General features: G+C 45.8%; 1 protein-coding gene across 1 annotated transcript in view; it reads right to left on the bottom strand.

The window, feature by feature from the left end:
* ARHGAP29 (Rho GTPase activating protein 29) overlaps positions 1-20,453 on the bottom strand; it is a 150,689-nt gene that overhangs the window by 65,225 nt on the left and 65,011 nt on the right. Inside the window, exon 3 of the mRNA XM_077277488.1 lies at positions 6,301-6,444. Coding sequence (XP_077133603.1) covers positions 6,301-6,444 — 144 coding nt within the window. The remainder of the gene's footprint in view (positions 1-6,300; positions 6,445-20,453) is intronic.

The raw sequence follows: 20,453 nt of genomic DNA, 5'->3' as shown, positions 1-20,453 counted from the left end.
GATCTAAGCCTGGAAAACATTGCAGGTTAAAGGATCTATATACGCCGACACACTTTCCCGTAGTTTCTATTTAACCAGTGCCCAAAATAAGCATAATACCAAACCTAGCTAGGTAAAATTAATGAGCCAAATAGTAACAACATAGCAGGAGGAAAAAGGCGGAAAGTTACCGCAAAACAAGAAAAGCTAAAAAACAAACAGGATTCCTTACCTCAAAACCATTCTCTCAAGTCATCAGACACACCTCAATCTGTTACCGGCTTGGGCCAAAGAAAAAAAAAAAAAAAAAAAGCAAAAAAAACTTAATCCAAGATTAAAAAATGGTACAGATGTATTTAGAATCCAGTGTTGAAATTAAAAATGGCATAAAAAAGGCAAAATTAAAAGCGGTGTGTTCACGTCGGCAGCTCCCTGAAGAAGGCTGGAGAGCAGAGAGATTGTTCCACTGTAATCCTCTGAAACCAAGAATTTATCTGCCGTGAATACTTTTCCTGTGTCAGGAAGGCTGTGTCGTCACTGTTGTGTTAGGCCTTTGAACTGGTGAGTGCTGGGGAAAACATTTGCAGTCGGAATGAACTAATGGAAGCATCCAAAGTAAAAAATCTGCATGCGGTCCAGCCCAATTACAGGACATTCGCCTTCACGTAAAGACGAGTTATAATGCTAGCGAGGCTGCCCGATGCCGTGCGTTCTGCCTGCATGTACAGCGGCTATACCCAGTCCTTTAAACCACGCACGCACTTTTCCCCAGGACATCCTGGCTGCACACAATGGTCGCTCACAACAATCACCAGGGCCCCAATGCACAATGTGAAAAGGTTTGTTGCTCTCTGTGTATCTCTCATTTCCTACTAATAGTAGTGGATTTGCTTTGTGTAGACTGCGTTCTTCTAGCAACAAAGGAGGGCATGCATCAGGGCTTAGGTATGGGCTGAAAGGTGTACGGCTTAGTGTAAAATCACCGTTTGTCTGGCTTAATACATACAGACGCCTCTCTGCCAACTTCGCCATGCAGAAAACAAAAGTAGCGCACCACTGACTGTTGGATCCCAGAGGGGAAGCATACCAGCAAATGTAAAAAAAAAAAACATGCCCGCTGCTGTCACTTTAACGCAAATGTTAGTAATAAGGGGTATTCTTAAATTGTCCGTGTGTGAAGTAAACACTGCAATCACTAGAATTACACAATGATAACAGGGCATTTGAACAATCACATGGCGGGGACAGCGAGAGCCGTGATTGCGGGGACAGCGAGAGCCGTGATTACGGGGACAGCGAGAGCCGTGATTACGGGGACAGCGAGAGCCGTGATTACGGGGACAGCGAGAGCCGTGATTACGGGGACAGTGAGCGCCGTGATTACGGGGACAGTGAGAGCCGTGATTACGGGGACAGTGAGAGCCGTGATTACGGGGACAGTGAGAGCCGTGATTACGGGGACAGTGAGAGCCGTGATTACGGGGACAGTGAGAGCCATGCACATGAGTAGGTTTGGATAACGCCTTATCTGAGCACTTTGGCTCATCACTGATTAGGACACTCCAATACACCATTTGACTGGTACTAATGAAGTCTGGTTTGGCTGATATTCATCCAATGTGTATGGTCACAGATAAGGTCCCCATATACATTTGATAAAAGTTGGCAGAACATACACTGTGTTCCAAATTATTATGCAAATTGGATTTAAGTGTGATAAAGATTTAATTGTTTTGTTTTTCAAATAAACTCATGGATGGTATTGTGTCTCAGGGCTCAATGGATCACTGAAATCAATCTTAAACACATGGGATAATTAGTTTTCCAGGTGATTCTAATTAAAGGAAAACTACTTAAAAATGATGTTCCACATTATTAAGCCGGTCACAGTTTTCAAGTAACATGGGAAAGAAAAAGGATCTCTCTGCTGCTGAAAAGCATCAAATAGTGCAATGCCTTGGTGAAGGGATGAAAACATTACAAATTTCCCGAAAACTTAAGCGTGATCATCGTACTGTTAAGAGATTTGTGGCTGAATCTGAGCACAGATGTGTTTGTGCTGATAAAGGCATAATGAGGAAGATTTCTGCCAGGCAAGTTCATCGGATTAAGAGAGCAGCTGCTAAAAAGCCATTACAAAGCAGCAAACAGATATTCGAAGCTGCTGGTGCCTCTGGAGTCCCTCGAACCTCAAGGTGTAGGCTCCTTCAAAGGCTTGCTGTGGTGCATAAACCTACTATTCGGCCACCCTTAAACAGTGTTCACAAGCAGAAATGGTTGTATTGGGCCCACACATACATGAAGACTAATTTCCAAACATTCTTGTTTACTGATAAGTGTTGAGCAACCCTGGATGGTCCAAATGGATGGAGTAGTGGATGGTTGGTGGATGGCCACCATGTCCCAACAAAGCTGCAACAACAGCAAGGTGGTGGAGTCATGTTTTGGGTCGGAATCATGGAGAAACAGCTGGTAGGGCCCTTTAAGGTTCCTGAAGGTGTGAAAATGACATCTGCAAAGTATATAGAGTTTCTGACTGACAACTTTCCTCCATGGTATAAAAAGCAGAAATGTGCCTTCAGGAGCAAAATCATCTTCATGCATGACAATGCACCATCTCATGCTGCAAAGAATACCTCTGAGTCATTGGCTGCTATGGGCATAAAAGGAGATAAACTCATGGTGTGGCCACCATCTTCCCCTGACCTCAACCCTATAGAGAACCTTTGGAGTATCATCATGAGAAGATCTATGAGGGTGGGAGGCAGTTCACATCAAAACAGCAGCTCTGGGAGGCTATTCTGACTTCATGCAAAGAAATACAAGCAGAAACTCTCCAAAAACTCACAAGTTCAATGGATGCAAGAATTGTGAAGGTGACATCAAAGAAGGGTCCTATGTTAATATGTTTCTTGGCCCGTTAGGATGTTTTGGAGTTAAATAGTTTTTTGTTCAGTGAATGTGACCTCCTAATGCTGCAAATTCCACAAATGAGCATTTTCAGATCTTTAAAACATATCAAATGTTTAGAAATTCTACTGTGCATAATAATTTGGAACAGTGCATTTTGAGTTTTTATTCATTTTGGAGATTATACTGTTATCATTGGGAGGTTTCTTCAATAAAATTCGATGTATAATCTAACGGGTGATTACTTTTATAAGGTTGGGATCACACACAGCGAGATACGTCCGAGTCTCGCAGGTTAAAAACAAGCTCTGGCACCGACACTCCAGAGCGGAGCGTGCGGCCGCATAGCAATACATGGAGCTGCACGCTCCGCTCCGGAGTGCCGGTGCCAGAGCTTGTTTTTAACCTGCGAGACTCGGACGTATCTCGCTGTGTGTGACTCCGGCCTTAGACTGACTGTCATTTGCACCAACCATTTAGGAAAATCAGAGAAAAATGTCATTTGCATAATAATTTAGAACATAGTGTATTTCAGTGGGAATGGCCGAATAACTAACGTGTATAGAGGTCTCTCGACTATCCCCCGCTAAAAGGAACCTTCACGCTTAGTCAACTACATTACTATTGCCTGGCAGTGGCAAGCTGCAGGAGACCGTGCTGAAGCATTTGTTCATGGCTCAAGCAGAAAAAAAAAAAAAGAAAGATTAGGGCTTATTCAGACTTCAGTTTCTCTCATACGAGTACTAGAGGTGTTTTTCAGGGATGGCACTCGGATCTATGATAGTCTATGGATTCATTCACATGTCCGATATTTTCCTCGGACTCAGTGGTCCACCCAAAAGCAAAGAGACGTGTCCAATATTGATCCAAGTTTTGGATCAAAATCACTGATGCAAGCTTATGGGTCAGTGAGAAAAAAAAAAAAAAAAAAGGACAACACTGGGATAACATCCTTATGCGGTCTGCTATTGTTATAATAACAATAACCAGTAAATATACCGCTATAATACATAAACACTCACCAGCGGTATACGCTTTATAAGAAGGAATCTGCTGGTAACGACGGCTCTAGATCACTGTTCCAACACCGCATTATCAACCAGTTTGTACTACAAAAGTCTAGAAGAGCAAAACACCTGAACTGTCTTCCTGGATAATAGTTATGTGATGGATGGAATCTCAGCCCGCATGATAATGGAGGACACTGGGCGGTGTACGGGCCGCGACATAACTATGTAAAACATGTCCGCTCTTTAGAAGCTCTACGAAAATAGGACTGGACTTTTTCTTCTGCTCGCTAGAACCAGTTGGAGATAAGATCATTGCAAAGTGATTTTTCTGCTCTTATGACCTAGTTCCTGGTGATCAATCACACTCATAAAAACTACATGCAGAACTGAGCGATGGGTCACATATTGCTAAAAGAAAAAGACTTTACATAGTAGAGGGGGTATAAGGATAAGTAGTGGTAGGTTGAAGGGATTGATTCAAATAACCAAGTTATTGCCTATAGGACTGGTGGAGATAGAGTGCTCAGCTCTCTGCGGCGGTCCCATAGACAATGAGGGTTAGGGCATCTTTGATGCCCCACAGGAGATGAGTGGCGGCAGCTTCTTCTCCTCTCTCCATACACAACAAATGCAATTTGGTTCTACTGTCTATGTGTATGAGGTCAGGGTGGTGGTAAAGGAGGGGGGGGGGGGGGGGGGGAGAGTAAGGTTTTCGGTCAGATAAATGATGAGATGACTAATAGTTTAAGGGGCTCTTTGGGAATTAAAAAAAAAAAAATAGAACTTTAGGTAGCGTCAGTATAAATATATTCCTCAATAGGTTCAATGAGCAAATCACATTCATTTTGTCTAGGGAGGTATTCACTATAGAATAAAATTAGCCGCCCTCTTGTTACAGTGGGAGAAAGAAACCTGTCCTAGAATGTTAATAGCACAGGTGCCTGTGAGCATGTGCAGTAGGAGGCTCTGCCCCATCCCTTCCTGTGTAGCAAAATGTGCTCACAGTGGATATTCTAAACTAATGCTGGAGTTTCCAGGACTGCTGAGGTAAGAAGAGGCTGCTCACACTGCTGTCCACCATGTCCATTTGATCTGATACTGGAGATCCCAGGAGTGCTGAGGTAAGAAGAGGCTGCTCACACTGCTGTCCACCATATCTACTTGATCTAATACTGGAAATATCAGGAGTGTTTTGGTAAGAAGAGGCTGCTCACACTGCTGTCCACCATGTCTACTTGATATAATAGTGGAGATACCAGGAGTGTTGAGGTAAGAAGAGGCTGCTCACACTGCTGTCCACCATGGATATTTGATCTAATACTGGAGATCCCCAGAGTGCTGTGGTAAGAAGAGGCTGCTCACACTGCTGTCCATCATGTCTACTTGATATAATAGTGGAGATACAAGGAGTGTTGAGGTAAGAAGAGGCTGCTCACACTGCTGTCCACCATATCTACTTGATATAATACTGGAAATATCAGGAGTGTTGAGGTAAGAAGAGGCTGCTCATACTACTGTTTACCATGTCTATTTGATCTGATACTGGAGATCCCAGGGGTGCTGAGGTAAGAGGGTGCTCTCACTGCACTTTTGGATGTTTTTTTCCCCAATATCAGCGATATATTCAGTATGGTATTACGATCACATCTGTATTCCGCCAACCCTCGCTGGATCACCGAGACATTAATAGCTGCAATCCAATTGGTTCCTGAACAATATCAAATTTGGGCCATACCCGCTCAAGGAGACTAATACTTCACTTCGATAAGTTGTCAAGCAACCCAAGTCCAGATACTGATGCCAAGGGAATGAAGTTCTTCAATTCATTGTATTTATTTTTTTTACTCATTCCAAGAATAGTGAAAAGGAATCTGACCATAAATACTGCACCTCTTATGACTGACACAGATACTGACCGCAAACCATAACAGGGAAGCTTACATTTTTTACAGAATGGCTGATGGCACGCTCAGAGCAAAAATCTCAAGTTTTTTGGTTCTGTGTTAAAATGAGACCTTCCATGCCCTCCTTCACCACCTAGCAACATGACTGTCCATGGTCAGGGCATTGAAAAATTACAAGAAAACGGCAAATGATGATATCAGGCACATATAGCAGACACCTATTCCTGCCAACCGTCCCGTATGCATACATGCTCGGTTTGGTACGTTTTCAGAGGAGAGATGAGGGCCGGCTCGGTCATCTCACGTTGATGCTTATCTTACAGTAAAAAGAAAGCTCCATGCTCAGATACAAGACAGGATGTGACAATATCCTGTTCTTACAAATTTGTCACCGCTGAGCTCATGGATCTATTTCTGGGCCGCTCTCCTTGTGTTGCACTAATGTAATGGTTATGGCAGGACGCCGGTCGGCCCAGCACGCATAGCCCGCGGCTCACCTTTCACTTTAGCGATCACCGTCCCGGCAGCGCCGAGAATATCCACGGAATTTAGAGTTTGGTGTTTGCTGATCACCCCTTTCAGCACACGCAGCAGCTCCCCCAGACGCTCGTGTACAACGTGGTGCAAGCTATCCTGATTCTCTGAAAGATAAAAGACAGAAGTCTGTGAAATGTTTAGGCCGAGTCAGCGGAGATTGCAGTGTGAAAGTTTTACGTACAGCACGCAATATTTAGGGAATTTTGGAGGGGAAACAAAGTAAACTAAAAAATGTAAGGGAGTAATACATGACAGCACAGTCAGACTACACAGGGGTTTTGTAGTCTGTAACCATGGATACACAGATCTGTACACGTGCTTACTAGCTACAGAACTTTTTTTATTTTTCCATTTCCCATGTCACTACAGATATTAAAAGAATCCCGAAATCTTCTAATTTTCACTTTGACCACTGAGCGTCATACAAGGCAGTTCTGTACAGACCACTCCGCATTATCAAATACAGCAGTCTCATTATCCTCACAGACAGGATTACAATGAAAGGTTAACTCCTGTGTATACAGGTGATAATATGGAACTCGCCATTTACAATAGATGAAGGTAACAGCTCAACTCCTCCGCCTCGCTGTGGGATAATTATTAGAAAAATGATAAAGGTGAGGCTATTGTTCCCTGAGCAGATGTTACACTCTTTACTCCTCTAACCCTATATTCACATCACACTTTGACCACACGCTTACGTGTCAAGCATCTCCGCTAGTGATGAGCGAAAGTGCTCGGATAAAGTGTTATCCGAGCATGCTCGAGTGCTAACCAAGTGTTTTTTGGCCTGCTCGAAAACGATGTTCGAGTCCCCGCGGCTGTTCGACAGCCACAACACATGTAGGAATTGTTTGCTAGCCAAACCCTGCATGTGTTGCACAAGACATGCGGCCACGGTGACTCAAAACATTTTTCGAGCAGGTCAAAAATACTCTATTAACACCCGAGCATGGACGGATAACACCTCATCCGAGCACGCTCGATCATCACTAGTCTCCACTAACAGGGCCATTGACTTTAATGAAGCAAGTAGAGTGATTTTGCACTCTGTCGGATATCATTTTCTGCGGCATGCATCTATTTGAGGCAGAAAAAACACACAAAAATTGAGGTTGGTTTAAGTTGGTATACATGCAGCACATAAACGCATGTTCATGAAAATGTGTTTATGTGCTGAATGTATTATAACTTAAACCAAGCTCAATTTTTGTGTTTTTTCTTTGCATTTTTGCATTCTGTGCAAGCCACGGTGTGGCCTCCCTCTCCTGAGCTGGAAATTATATTTAAAGGTTTCCCTAGACTGGTGTCCACTGGTCGGGACCCGATCCTTTTGTCTGCCCTTATTAACACACTGAGGTCAACCCTGACACATGGTAAGGTTTTTAATATTAGACAGTGTAGGACCGTCCCGATCAGAAACACCTTGTGGGATGGCTTTTATGCTATGTTTGATCAAAAACCGTATTAATAAGAACCCTGTGTTATTTAAATGCGCTTTGGCTTTTACTTATTTAGTTACAGCAGTGTTTTTGGTCATTTTGTATCTTGTAGGTTTTGGACCTATTTGAGGAAGGCAGCAAAATGCAGTCGATGACGTTTGGTGCCTGCCTCAAATAGTTTGAAAACGATGTCCGACAGAGCACAAAGTGACTGAGGCTACTTCATTAAAGTCAATGGTCTAAGCCTGAATCCAATTTTTCAGGGCTTCAGATGCAAGTCCCAACGGAGCCAGTGGCGTGTGGCTAAAAGCTGATGTGAACCATGCCTTTAGGCGATACCGTGCGGAGTTTGGCGCTAGCACTGCAGAATGCTGTTGAAAACTTTGAGCTTTACTCTGGGTGCAAAGAGTGGGAGAACAGAAACCCAAAATGTGTTGTGAAGACCTGAGTGCTAGCTAGCGTATCCCCTAATTTAGTTATGAATAGGGCATTGTACCGACTGCTTAAAATAGGAACTCGTCAGGACAAGTAAAGTAAAACAAAAACTTGTAATTGTAGAGAAACTTAGAGGAAGCCACACAGTAAATTTAGACCTTTGTGCTGCGGGCAGATGACAAATACCACAAACATATCACAGACATGCCTGCGAGACCGAGGAGGGTTAGATGTGAGCAGCACGAAAAGGAAAACACTGAAGTACTGCAGGCTGCCATGTCCACCCTACACATCCAGCACCGATCTCTTCAATCAGCAGATCATGGACACATTACAGGACACCGTCCATGTTCTTCATCTTTGGAGACTGGTGACACTTGACAAACCGAGATCTGAAAGCTGGTGAACCTTACAAGTGTGTAGATCTGAGGTCGCGCACGTCTAGTCGTAATGTGGCTGGAAGTGTGCCTATCACATACTTGTGTCCACACGACCGCTCCGTCTCACCGCCGGCTCCGGAGAATCTTGGTCACGCACTGTGGGGATTCTCAGGTCTGCAGAATTTTGGGATAAAGTTTGACAACTTTAAGTTGTATGCCATAAACTCTATAAATCCCTCTGTTCGAGAATGGAATTTTTTTTAATATAGGAGTATATTGGTATTACAAGAACTTTGCAATTGCACCCATATATGAACTTGAGGCCACCCCTTTAATGTTTGGCCTGCATACGATGTTCTCGTAGGTGTAGAGTGTGGATTACAGCATAAGAGAAGATTCGTAGACTGACAAGATGGAAACTTCGAGCAGTGACTAAACTGACTATTACTGTAAAAGCTCGCTCAGAATTACTGATCAGTCATCTTTAAGGGTGTAAAAAAGTGCGAATAGTACAAGAGATGCTGCCTTACAGTACATTGTAAATTACAGACATTTCACGTCTGTTAACACTTAAAGAAAAAAAAGGCAAAAAAACACCATCAAGTCACATAAAGTGCTCTGAATAAGCTCTTAATAGCATCCATGTATAACAGATCACGTGGCAACATCTGCAACATATTCTAAAAATATCAAACTACTTTGATCCGCCTCCACTGGGGAAAGCGGGCGGCAAGTCATTTATTGTTTGCCATACATTGAGAGCTATAGCTCCACATCAACATTTCCTGCCCAGAGTCCATGTAAAATTCCAAGCATTACTGGAACTCATGCAAAGCTATGAAAGTTGCAGCGATGGCGCGCGACATATGCAGCTCATGCAACGGATGCCATGAAACTTTACCCACAGAAGTAAGCAATGAGGTCACATGCAAGATAAGGCCAATTTGGTCACCAGCAAACACAGAAATTTGCTAATAACCAATTGCCGCCGTGGCAGACTGGACGACACAGCCGCCGCCGCGACAGGCTGGACGACACAGCCGCCGCCGCGACAGGCTGGACGACACAGCCGCCGCCGCGACAGGCTGGACGACACAGCCGCCGCCGCGACAGGCTGGACGACACAGCCGCCGCCGCGACAGGCTGGACGACACAGCCGCCGCCGCGACAGACTGGAAGACAGCCGCCGCCGCGACAGACTGGATGACAGGCGCCGCCGCGACAGGCTGGACGACACAGCCGCCGCCGCGTCAGGCTGGACGACACAGCCGCCGCCGCGACAGGCTGGACGACATAGCCACCGTGACAGACTGCACGACAGCCACGACAGGCTGGACGACACAGCCGCCACCGCGACAGGCTGGATGACACAGCCACCGCGACAGACTGCACGACACAGCCGCCGCCGCGTCAGGCTGGACGACACAGCCGCCGCCGCGACAGGCTGGACGACACAGCCACCGTGACAGACTGCACGACAGCCACGACAGGCTGGACGACACAGCCGCCACCGCGACAGGCTGGATGACACAGCCACCGCGACAGACTGCACGACACAGCCACGACAGACTGGACGACACAGCCGCTGCCGCGACAGACAGGACGACACAGCCGCCGCCGCGACCGACAGGACGACACAGCCGCAGCGACAGCCTGGATGACACAGCCGCAACTTACAATGAACATGACACAAGACCTGCCATTTTGAACATTTTTTGGTTACACACACATTAATAAACCAGCACCATTATGCTTTGAGGAAAAAAAAAAGTGTCAGCTTCTCAAATTCACAGGTCAAATTTTGGGCACCTAACAATGGGGGTGAGTGTTTAGATGGAGCAGTGATCCAGAACCGTGTCAGCACACACACAGACATAATTTGACATTTGTTTTATGAAATGTGCAGATGGACAATAGGCCAAAGCTTTTAAAGAAAAGGCTGGCACACTTTCCCGGGCACCATTTTGGCATGATTGATGTGCTGTATACCAGGCAAGTCTAGCTCCCATGCCAGCTACTTATCTGACACCTCCTGACAAAGGCGCACACAAATAAACCACAATGAGGTGTGAGGCTTGTGTCTGCAAGCAGCTGAAGAATTAGCAAAAATACAGGAAATCGCTTAGTAGACTTCTGTACATACACATTCCTCCCAATCATAGCATGACAACCTCTAGCAGCAGTGAGACAAAACCCGCCGGAGCGAGCTTTACTTTCTAGGAATTATCCATTTCCTACTCGTGTTCCGGGTGATCAGGGGAGCTCTAGTATTTCTATAGCAAAGCTGTCGAAGAATATCCAGCACAAAGAGTCACCATCAAGTCTCAAAATCAGGAGAGTAAGTAAAAGGAGTTTTCCTGCAGCAAAAAGTAGAAAAGGTAGAAGTGCCCTAAAGTCTTACTTCTTCTAATAACCCACAAGTAAAGATCCCCACAAACAGACTAATATCGTCCGAAACAGCCGGTTCTGGCAACAGTCTAATGTGTATGGGGCGCCAGCCGAGTGATAGTTGGGGGGAGATATACAGACGGCGGATTTCTCAAAGAGAACACAGGCTTGCTCGGCTAAGCGAGCGCTCCTGGGAATGGGAGAGTCGGCTGAGCGAGCGCTCCTGTATATGGGAGAGTCAGCTGAGCGAGCGCTCCTGTGTAGGGGAGAGTCGGCTGAGCGAGCGCTCCTGGGAATGGGAGAGTCGGCTGAGCGAGCGCTCCTGGGAATGGGAGAGTCGGCTGAGCGAGCGCTCCTGGGAATGGGAGAGTCGGCTGAGCGAGCTCTCCTGTGTATGGGAGAGTCGGCTGAGCGAGCGCTCCTGTGTATGGGAGAGTCGGCTGAGAGAGCGCTCCTGGGTATGGGAGAGTCGGCTGAGCTAGCGCTCCTGTGTATGGGAGTCGGCTGAGCGAGCGCTCCTGTGTATGGGAGAGTCGGCTGAGCGAGCGCTCCTGTGTATGGGAGAGTCGGCTGAGCGAGCGCTCCTGTGTATGGGAGAGTCGGCTGAGCGAGCGCTCCTGTGTATGGGAGAGTCGGCTGAGCGAGCGCTCCTGTGTATGGGAGAGTCGGCTGAGCGAGCGCTCCTGTGTATGGGAGAGTTGGCTGAGCGAGCGCTCCTGTGTATGGGAGAGTCGGCTGAGCGAGCGCTCCTGTGTATGGGAGAGTCGGCTGAGCGAGCGCTCCTGTGTATGGGAGAGTCGGCTGAGCGAGCGCTCCTGTGTATGGGAGAGTTGGCTGAGCGAGCGCTCCTGTGTATGGGAGAGTCGGCTGAGCGAGCGCTCCTGTGTATGGGAGAGTCGGCTGAGCGAGCGCTCCTGTGTATGGGAGAGTTGGCTGAGCGAGCGCTCCTGTGTATGGGGGAGTTGGCTGAGCGAGCGCTCCTGTGTATGGGAGAGTCGGCTGAGCGAGCGCTCCTGTGTATGGGGGAGTTGGCTGAGCGAGCGCTCCTGTGTAGGGGACAGTCGGCTGAGCGAGCGCTCCTGTGTAAGGGACAGTCGGCTGAGCGAGCGCTCCTGTGTAGGGGACAGACAGCTGAGCGAGCGCTCCTGTGTAGGGGACAGTCGGCTGAGCGAGCGCTCCTGTGTAGGGGACAGTCGGCTGAGCGAGCGCTCATGTGTATGGGACAGTCGGCTGAGCGAGCGCTCCTGGGTATGGGAGAGTCGGCTGAGCGAGCGTTCCTGTGTAGGGGACAGTCGGCTGAGCGAGCGCTCATGTGTATGGGAGAGTCGGCCGAGTGAGCGCTCCTGTGTATGGGAGAGTCGGCTGAGCGAGCGCTCCTGTGTATGGCAGTCAGATGAGCGAGAGCTCCTGTGTATGGGAGAGTCGGCTGAGCGAATGCTCCTGTGTAGGGGACAGTCGGCTGAGCGAGCACTCCTGTGTAGGGGACAGTCGGCTGAGCGAGCGCTCCTGTGTAGGGGACAGTCGGCTGAGTGAGCGCTCCTGTGTAGGCAGAGATGGGTGTTAGCCAAATGATTGACCGAAGCATCATCCACATGATAGCCATCTAAGGTGTATGCCCAGCCTAAGGCTAGGTACATGGGGTTTCTGTCGAAATCCAAGACGGAGCCATTCACTTGAATACTGTAATTCCCCCCGGGGTCAATAAAGTGTATCGTATCGTATCAAATCGTAATTAAGCCTATGGAGTCACTGTGGACACAGTCTGGCCTCCGTCTGGACAGTATTCATCTTTTTCGGTCACGCATAAAGAAATGGCAACTGTGGGAGAAATTTGGGACGCCAAAATACATACTAAAAGGATCAGCGGGTTCCCCTAACATTCATCCAGTGAGTATGGTGACCATAAGTCATGTGACAGTTTAGGAAGTGCCGCTATAGCATAGGTATTACACAGGACCTATGTATTAATATTACTTACCAGAGTTCCTAGAAGTCTCCAGATAAGCCCCTCTTTATTCAACTCCACAAGGATTTCTCAAGTTTGCCCCATAGACCTACCCACGGGGCAAAGTTTTAAATACTCCAATATATATACAGCCGATATATTTCAGCAGTTGCTGGTGCCCAAGACGACCAGGCAATAAGAATACTAAAATATATCAACTGAAGGAACCTAAAATAGACTGGCGCCTGAAGGTCTCTAGTTGTCCGTTCCCTTTGGACCCGTACTGCCGATGATACTAGGGTAAGTTGGAATGGACCAAAATTGGATCAATTTGGCAGAAAGTCCCTTCTGTTCTCTAGCTATAACGCTAGCTTTGATCGTGCGCAGATGACACCGCTTTGAAATGGATTCAACTGGAGCTAAGGCAAACCAGGTCCTACCAGAGGCAAAACCTGCGAATTCTGGGATTTTTAGCTGTACTTTGCAATAATGTCCATTTTCTCAGCTCCGATGTAGTTGTGACGACGCATCACGGCATGAAGTGTTGTTCCGGCAGCCAGCAGACCTTTAGGCACAACCCTACCTTTGTAAAGTTGCTGCAAGAAGTCTGAAAGCATTGTTATCGCCGGTCAGAGGGGGTTGTCCAAATTAAAAAAAAAATAAAAATAAATAAAATATACAAGCTTAAAATTATTAAAATTATGCTAAGTACTATGTCTTGATCTTCAGTGACCAGCTCTGATATGGCAGACCTTCTCCTGGGTTGGAGCCCCTCGGAGGACAGCCTCTCCGGTGTCAGAACATAACTTAGAGGAATTATCCAGGATGACTTCAATTTTTTACCGCAGGCCTGAGAACCAACACGTGCATAGTTGATAACTGCCAGCCTGTTGTCCCCGCTGCTGATCTCTGGCGGCACAGAATGGTCACAGACCGCCCCTGTCGGTAATTCAGTGACTTTCGATGAAGTCAAATCAACAGAGCAGTGACTTCTCTTCTGCTCTGCTCTGTCGACAGGGTCTACCTGCGGGAGCCAGATACTAATCAGCATTATGTCAGCAGTCTCGCCCTGTCGACATAGAAGGCCAGAAGAAAAGAAGCTCTGCTGGTTTTTTTTTACTATGGCCCTACAAACTAATAGCTCCAGAAAGAAATTACATTAAGCCGACTGCTTATTTCAATAGCTAAAAGAGCTCCATTTCTGCCTACACAGAAAAGGGCTGATTTAAGTTACGGTATTTAAATGAGGAGTCAGCCACTGGGACTGGGAACACGGTCTTGTGTCGGGCACGAGCGAAAGAGGATGCGTTGTTAACAGGGCTTGTAACTGGGACACCTTTCAGATGTGAAGTACAGTCATGGAAACAAAAATGAAGGAAAAAAAAAAGTTACTAATTTTTTTTTACTAATTATGCAAATTGTCTCTTCAGAGAGGAAGAGAGCTAGAACTCTAGTGCCACCTATTGGAAGGTAGCAATCCTACAAGTCAATGTTGACCCTTTAACGAGCCTTGTCACATGACTTAGGATAATAGTCAAACCAGAATCTCAATTTGCAGTTTCGGGGCCCAGATTCTGGTTTGACTATTATCCTAAGTCATGTGACAAGGCTCGTTAAAGGGTCAACATTGACTTGTAGGATTGCTACCTTCCAATAGGTGGCACTAGAGTTCTAGCTCTCTTCCTCTCTGAAGAGAATTTGCATAATTAGCATATTACCCAGAGGAGCATCGCGGCTTTAAGTCTCCTCGTCTTGGAATGTTTAGCATGTTGATCTCCGCAAGGAGAAACAATACTTCTTGGATAATTTTTTACTAAATTTTTCCCACATTGCTTCTTCGCATTTTGGCCTAGTTTTCTTTGTATATAATGACACCGTGTAATTTGCCATTCATCTGAGATTGTAAGTTTGAGAGGACAAAAACAAAAATAAAATGATTCAGAACGGGATGCATTCCTTTAAACAAGGACGGAAATATCCCAAAATATTTTTAAATTGACTAGTATTCAGCTACAATCTCTTTTTTTTTAAATCATTGACATCTATGGGAAACAGATCACAACAGATGGTCATCTGTTATATCATATATTTAAGGGAATCGGTCAGCAGCTTTTTGCCATTTAATCTGAAAGCAGAACAATGTAGGGCAAGAGAGTCTGATTCAAAAGGATATGTCATTTACCAAGCTGTGTGCTCAAGTTTTAAAATAATCAGTGTTTTATCAGCAGGAGATTATCAGTGCAGGACTAGGTCTCGCATGCAGCCAATCCAGCCATTTTGTATAACCCCACCCCACCACTGATTGGCTGCTTGCTGGCAATGTACAGTGTACACAGAAAGCTGCCAATCAGTGGTGTGGGCGGGGTTACACAGAGCTCAGCATTTAGAGAACTGCTCAATCTACAGAAGAAAACAGATTCTATCAAATCGTCACTAAGCAGCCCAGTAAGTGAAACATCACTGGAGTCAGGCTCTCAGCCCCTACATCATGCTGCTCTCATATTACATAGCAAAAACCTGGTGACAGATTCCCTTTAAGGGATAACCTGTTTGAGCACTGACCAGAACACCGGAGGTGATCAGTGACACCTGTAATAAAAAAGAGATCAGTTACAAAAAAAATGGAGGCAAAACAGAAAATAAAAAGTGCATCCATTTTTGCTCCATTTGTAACAAAGTCTTTTTTTTTTTTTTTAAATTGCGGATCAAATGGATGACAACAGGAAAAAAGTTGACAAAAGAGTCGAAGAAATAAAAGCGGAGCTGTGGGAAGGCATTACATGATTACAACGATCGGTGCAAACACCGACCACAATAATCAAACACAGGAAGCCGGAGGAATTTAGGATCCGCAGGAGCCAAGAGTTGGATCAGGTAGTGAGGAGTCTCGTGCCAAAGAGATAATAAGCAACTAGTCTGTCCACATTCTACATATGATCCCATCTGGCCTCATTTACCTACGGAAGCGAAAGGTGAAGAAACCGATGCACGAAGGAAAGAAAAAATAATAGATGCACCAACAGCAAACTAAAGTTCTGCGGTGCCGAACAGAGGAGATCCCACGGGAGCACCGACCTCCGCACATTTGATCCGGCTGGTACAGGATGTCTCCTGTGTTACCGTCCATCTGTAAAGAAGCCATCTACAGCACAGATAGCCAAGAAACAATGCACAAAGCATCATGTTTGTTTCACGGTGATAAAAGAGAAACTTTTTATAACCTAAGCCCAGTCTAGTTAGTCAGATACACAATCTGGTCGCCCCCACAGGGGCAGGCTAATCTACGGAAACTCAGGGTACTGTCACACAGTGGCACTTTGATCGCTACAACGGCACGATCCGTGACGTTCCAGCGATATAGTTACGATCTCGCTGTGTCTGACACGCTACTGCGATCAGGGACCCCGCTGAGAATCGTACGTCGTAGCAGATCGTTTGAAACTTTATTTCGTTGTCAAGTGTCCCGCTGTGGCGGCATGATCGCAGCGTGTAACAAAGGTGTGCACGATATTCCCAATGTCCCGTATGACTTCTACATCGCAACTACGTCATGAAATTATCGCTCCAGCGCCGTGCATTGCAAAGCGTGACCGCAGTCTACGACGCTGGAGCGATAATCAAGCGACGCTGCAACATCACGGATCGTGCCGTTGGAGCGATCAAAGTGCCACTGTGTGACAGTACCCTCAGGAGGGGAAAGTGTGACTTGTGCCAGAGGAGATAGCCTGCTGCGAGCAGAAACCGAGCCCGAAACCATCATCGAGAGGGAACCAACCATGCAGATCATGCACTAACCGTCCAGCTGTTTATGGAAAGGGGAAACGAGGGTCTACATGATAACCGTCTACACAAAAGAATCAAAAGTACTGTCCAGACATAAATTTGTTGTATAAAAAAATTGAGTTTGAAAATGAAAAACTGGTGTAATTTCTTCCTCAGAAGAGGGGTTGTCCACTACTAGGACAACTCCTTCTTGAACTAAATGTTTGGCTCCAATTAAAAAAAACGATACTCACCTCCCGTGCCGTCAGAGTGGTGTCAGCACTTGCGGCCCCGGAGTTCTCGTGCGGTGTTACATGTGGTGCCCGGCCAATCAGCGCTGGTGCAAACGTCTCCGCCTTTGTACAGATTGAACAAGAGGAGGAAGCCAGGGCTGCAGCTGATCATGGACTACTCGTGTCACAACACCGCACGAGAGCTCTGGGACCGCGAGTACTCACACCACTGTGACAGCACGGGAGGTGAGTATAGGCTTTTTTTTTTTTTTTTTTTTTTTATGGAGCCCAAACATTTAGTTCAAGAAGGGCTTGTGTTAGGAGTGGACTCGTGGACATTTTTGCAACAAGTCTGCTGCACATAAATTTATTTATTTTACAAAACGTTGAAGATTACCATAATGAATTGAGTGGCATTTAGATACTCTGCAGAACAGTAGCACAATAGGATCACACCTGTAAACAAGTCTGGTTGGTAGAACACATGATAATCCCGTGAAAACTGGCCAGAAAAACTGGTTCAAGAACTATCTCCACAGAAATAGTTTCTTAGTTAAACATGAGAATACAGGGAAAAAAAAAAAAAAGTCTCAAATTAGTCTAAATTTAGTCCACCGGTCATCAGGGGAGGGTGTACGTACCATCCTCAAGATTGACGTTACAACACTAAGGAGGAAAAGTTGTAGAACTATGGAAATCCCAACTGACCATGAGGAATGAGCCAAGATTCCTGAGGAACGCTGCCAGAAGCTGGAGCTTGGACATGTATCATGTTTACAGCAGCTTATAACAGCCAAAGGGTCCTAACTCTGGGCGGAGATAGGCAGTGGAAGTGCTCAGCCCCACCCAGAGCAGCTCCAGACTCATTTACCTATCACTTCAAAAGTGGATTTCTCTGCATTCGAGCAGTCTTTTTGTTTAATAAATCTATGGATTAATTTTGGATTATATTACCTACATCCATGTTACTGATATGGGAGGGTACGAAGAGCTGACAGAGTCCTGATAAAAAAGGGTAAAAAGGGTAAAACAAAAAAAAAATACCTCATTGTTTTTCTGAACTTTATTTAATATTAAAAGTACAATTAACTCATTAATAAACTAGCCTCAAGGTCTTTTGACCAACAAGAGCCTAGAAAGCGACTGTCCAGGTTTTTTTTTTTTGCCATTGATCCGAGTGAATATACGAGTAATAAACGTAAGGACTGACACCATAAAATACAGGGATTCCTTTCTCAGATCATCAAGGTCCTCGGAGTGAGAAAGGAGAAGATGTTTCCAAGGTTCCCATGTGGAGTTCGGGTCATACCCTTCCGCAGACAAACGTGTCTGCTCTGAGGGCACTGACCTGAGGTTACCAGGTTTTTGTCCCACGTTTTGCTATGTGTCCACTATAGGGAAAAGATTTAGGGTCTGTACAGGTGACCAGAGCGTAAAAACACAACCATAAATGTGGAGCAAACACTTTCATAAATCCTGGGACCCGGATGCATCATTATATGGAGCAAAATGGGAATTTATTACTAGATATTATAGATAAGTCAACCACTTTGCTATTTTTTAATAAATTGAATCTCTATTATATAGCGCTACCAAACAGGCTCGTTGTCGCAATCTCAGGTTTAGTTCATACGGCTAGGGAAGACCTGTTCGGATCTTGCAGTATTCATTTTAATAATCAACATTTTAAGAGGGTTCACCACTTTATTTTAAGAAGTGTGTAAGGCTACGTTCACATTTGCGGTCGGCGCCGCAGCGTCGCCGCATGCGTCATGCGCCCCTATATTTAACATGGGGGCGCATGGACATGCGTCGCACTTGCGTTTTGCGCCGCATGCGTCCCTGCGGCGCCCGCGTCCGGGCGCAGCAAGTTGCATTTTTGCTGCGTCCAAAATCAATGAAAAAAAGGACGCATGCGGCGCAAAACGCAGCGTTGTGCATGCGTTTTGCTGCGTTTTTGTTTGCGTTGTGCGTTGCGGCGCAGACGCTGCGGCGCACAACGCAAATGTGAACGTAGCCTTAGTGGGGACATGATTTTCTGGCACTTATCTAATATTTCAGGCTACCGCCTGTTAGGGCCGCCTTCCTCGCAGACCGTCCAGCTATCCTGTCCATAGATTGGCTATTCATGGAGAAACATGTGACCAGACTTGTCCATCAACCTCCTCCAATTGAAAAATGGCTTTAAGATGAGAAGTGTTTTTCAATTGGAGGAGGCCGACGGACAGATTTGGTCGGATGCCCCTTGACCTTGTGGAAAGGAGAAATGTGAAGCCAGTGTGGAAGGTGACACTTACAAGGGCAGGAGGAGAAGCGGTCATATTGATGTATTCGTAAGTGTCAGAAAATCCCCAACACACTTGGACAAAAAAAAAAAAAAAAGTGTCCAACCCCTTTTAAGACTGGATTCACATAGTCTTAATATGGTGGCATTTAGAGATCTATCTTATAGGTCCAACAACAAGATCTCCTACATTTTTACTGAACTTAAAAGGGATTTTCTGGTGACCTCTCTACAAGAGAGGCGATAACTAGCAACATGCAGCAGCAGTTTACATGCTGGACCGCTGCTCCATTCATTACCTATGGGAGTGCCGAGTGCTGCACTCGCCTATTTCCGGTATCCCCAGAGGGGGGGGGGGAAACTGAGTGCCAACCGGGCATCTGACCTACTACTGCATCTTGAAAAGGGGATAAAAATTCCCCATTCTGCTGATTGGTGCTGACGCCTATTGATGGGGAAAGGTGAAAATGTGCTTTTTACTGGACAACCCATTTAAAAGACTATCATAGAGCCCTAAGAGGATTTGGTTGAGTAGAACAGTGATACGTTTTCTTTTGGGCCTAACATTGGAGACAGAGGCGGACAAAGACAAGAACAATATATGGGCCCTGGGCAAGAACAATATATGGATACTGGGGAAGAACAATATATGGGTCCTTTTCAGTCCAATAGCTCATCATAGTGCACAATTCCATCTGCTTTGGAGGTGGTAATGGCCCACCTTACCTCTTGTGCCCCTATGCAGCTGCACAGGTTGCACCCATTGATATGTCCACCCAGGTTGGAAACGAATATGACAACAATCTTAAGAGTTAGCACAGATAGGGTTGCGAATTGACTCAAACAAGAAAGGAACTCAACCTTGTTGCAGGATGCCACTGACGCAATATTCTGTCTGAAGGTTCTTCCTCTAACAGTGAAGACCCAGACTCAAAAGATTACATTTAATGACATCTTTCCAACACTCATGGATGGGGTAGGATTCATAATCAATACTTTTTCTGGTCCATACCTACTGTCATGTACCACTGGCGATCATCGTACTATCCCATTAGTCAACCGAAAGCTTGGAAGAAGAGGAGCTGCACCCTAAAACAAGCAACAGACATCAGCAGAGCCCTCCTTACTATTATAGGGTCTTTCCAGCTTTTGTAACATCATGGAGTCTGTCCTTTTATATTATCAGCGCTATTTGGTCAAGGATTTTTGGCAGTATCCATTATCTTTGCCACAAGCTCCAACAA

The sequence above is a fragment of the Ranitomeya variabilis genome, chromosome 8 (assembly GCF_051348905.1).
Source record: "Ranitomeya variabilis isolate aRanVar5 chromosome 8, aRanVar5.hap1, whole genome shotgun sequence".
In the NCBI taxonomy this organism is placed as follows: Eukaryota; Metazoa; Chordata; class Amphibia; order Anura; family Dendrobatidae; genus Ranitomeya; species Ranitomeya variabilis.
This window is presented reverse-complemented; position numbering and strand designations above follow the sequence as displayed.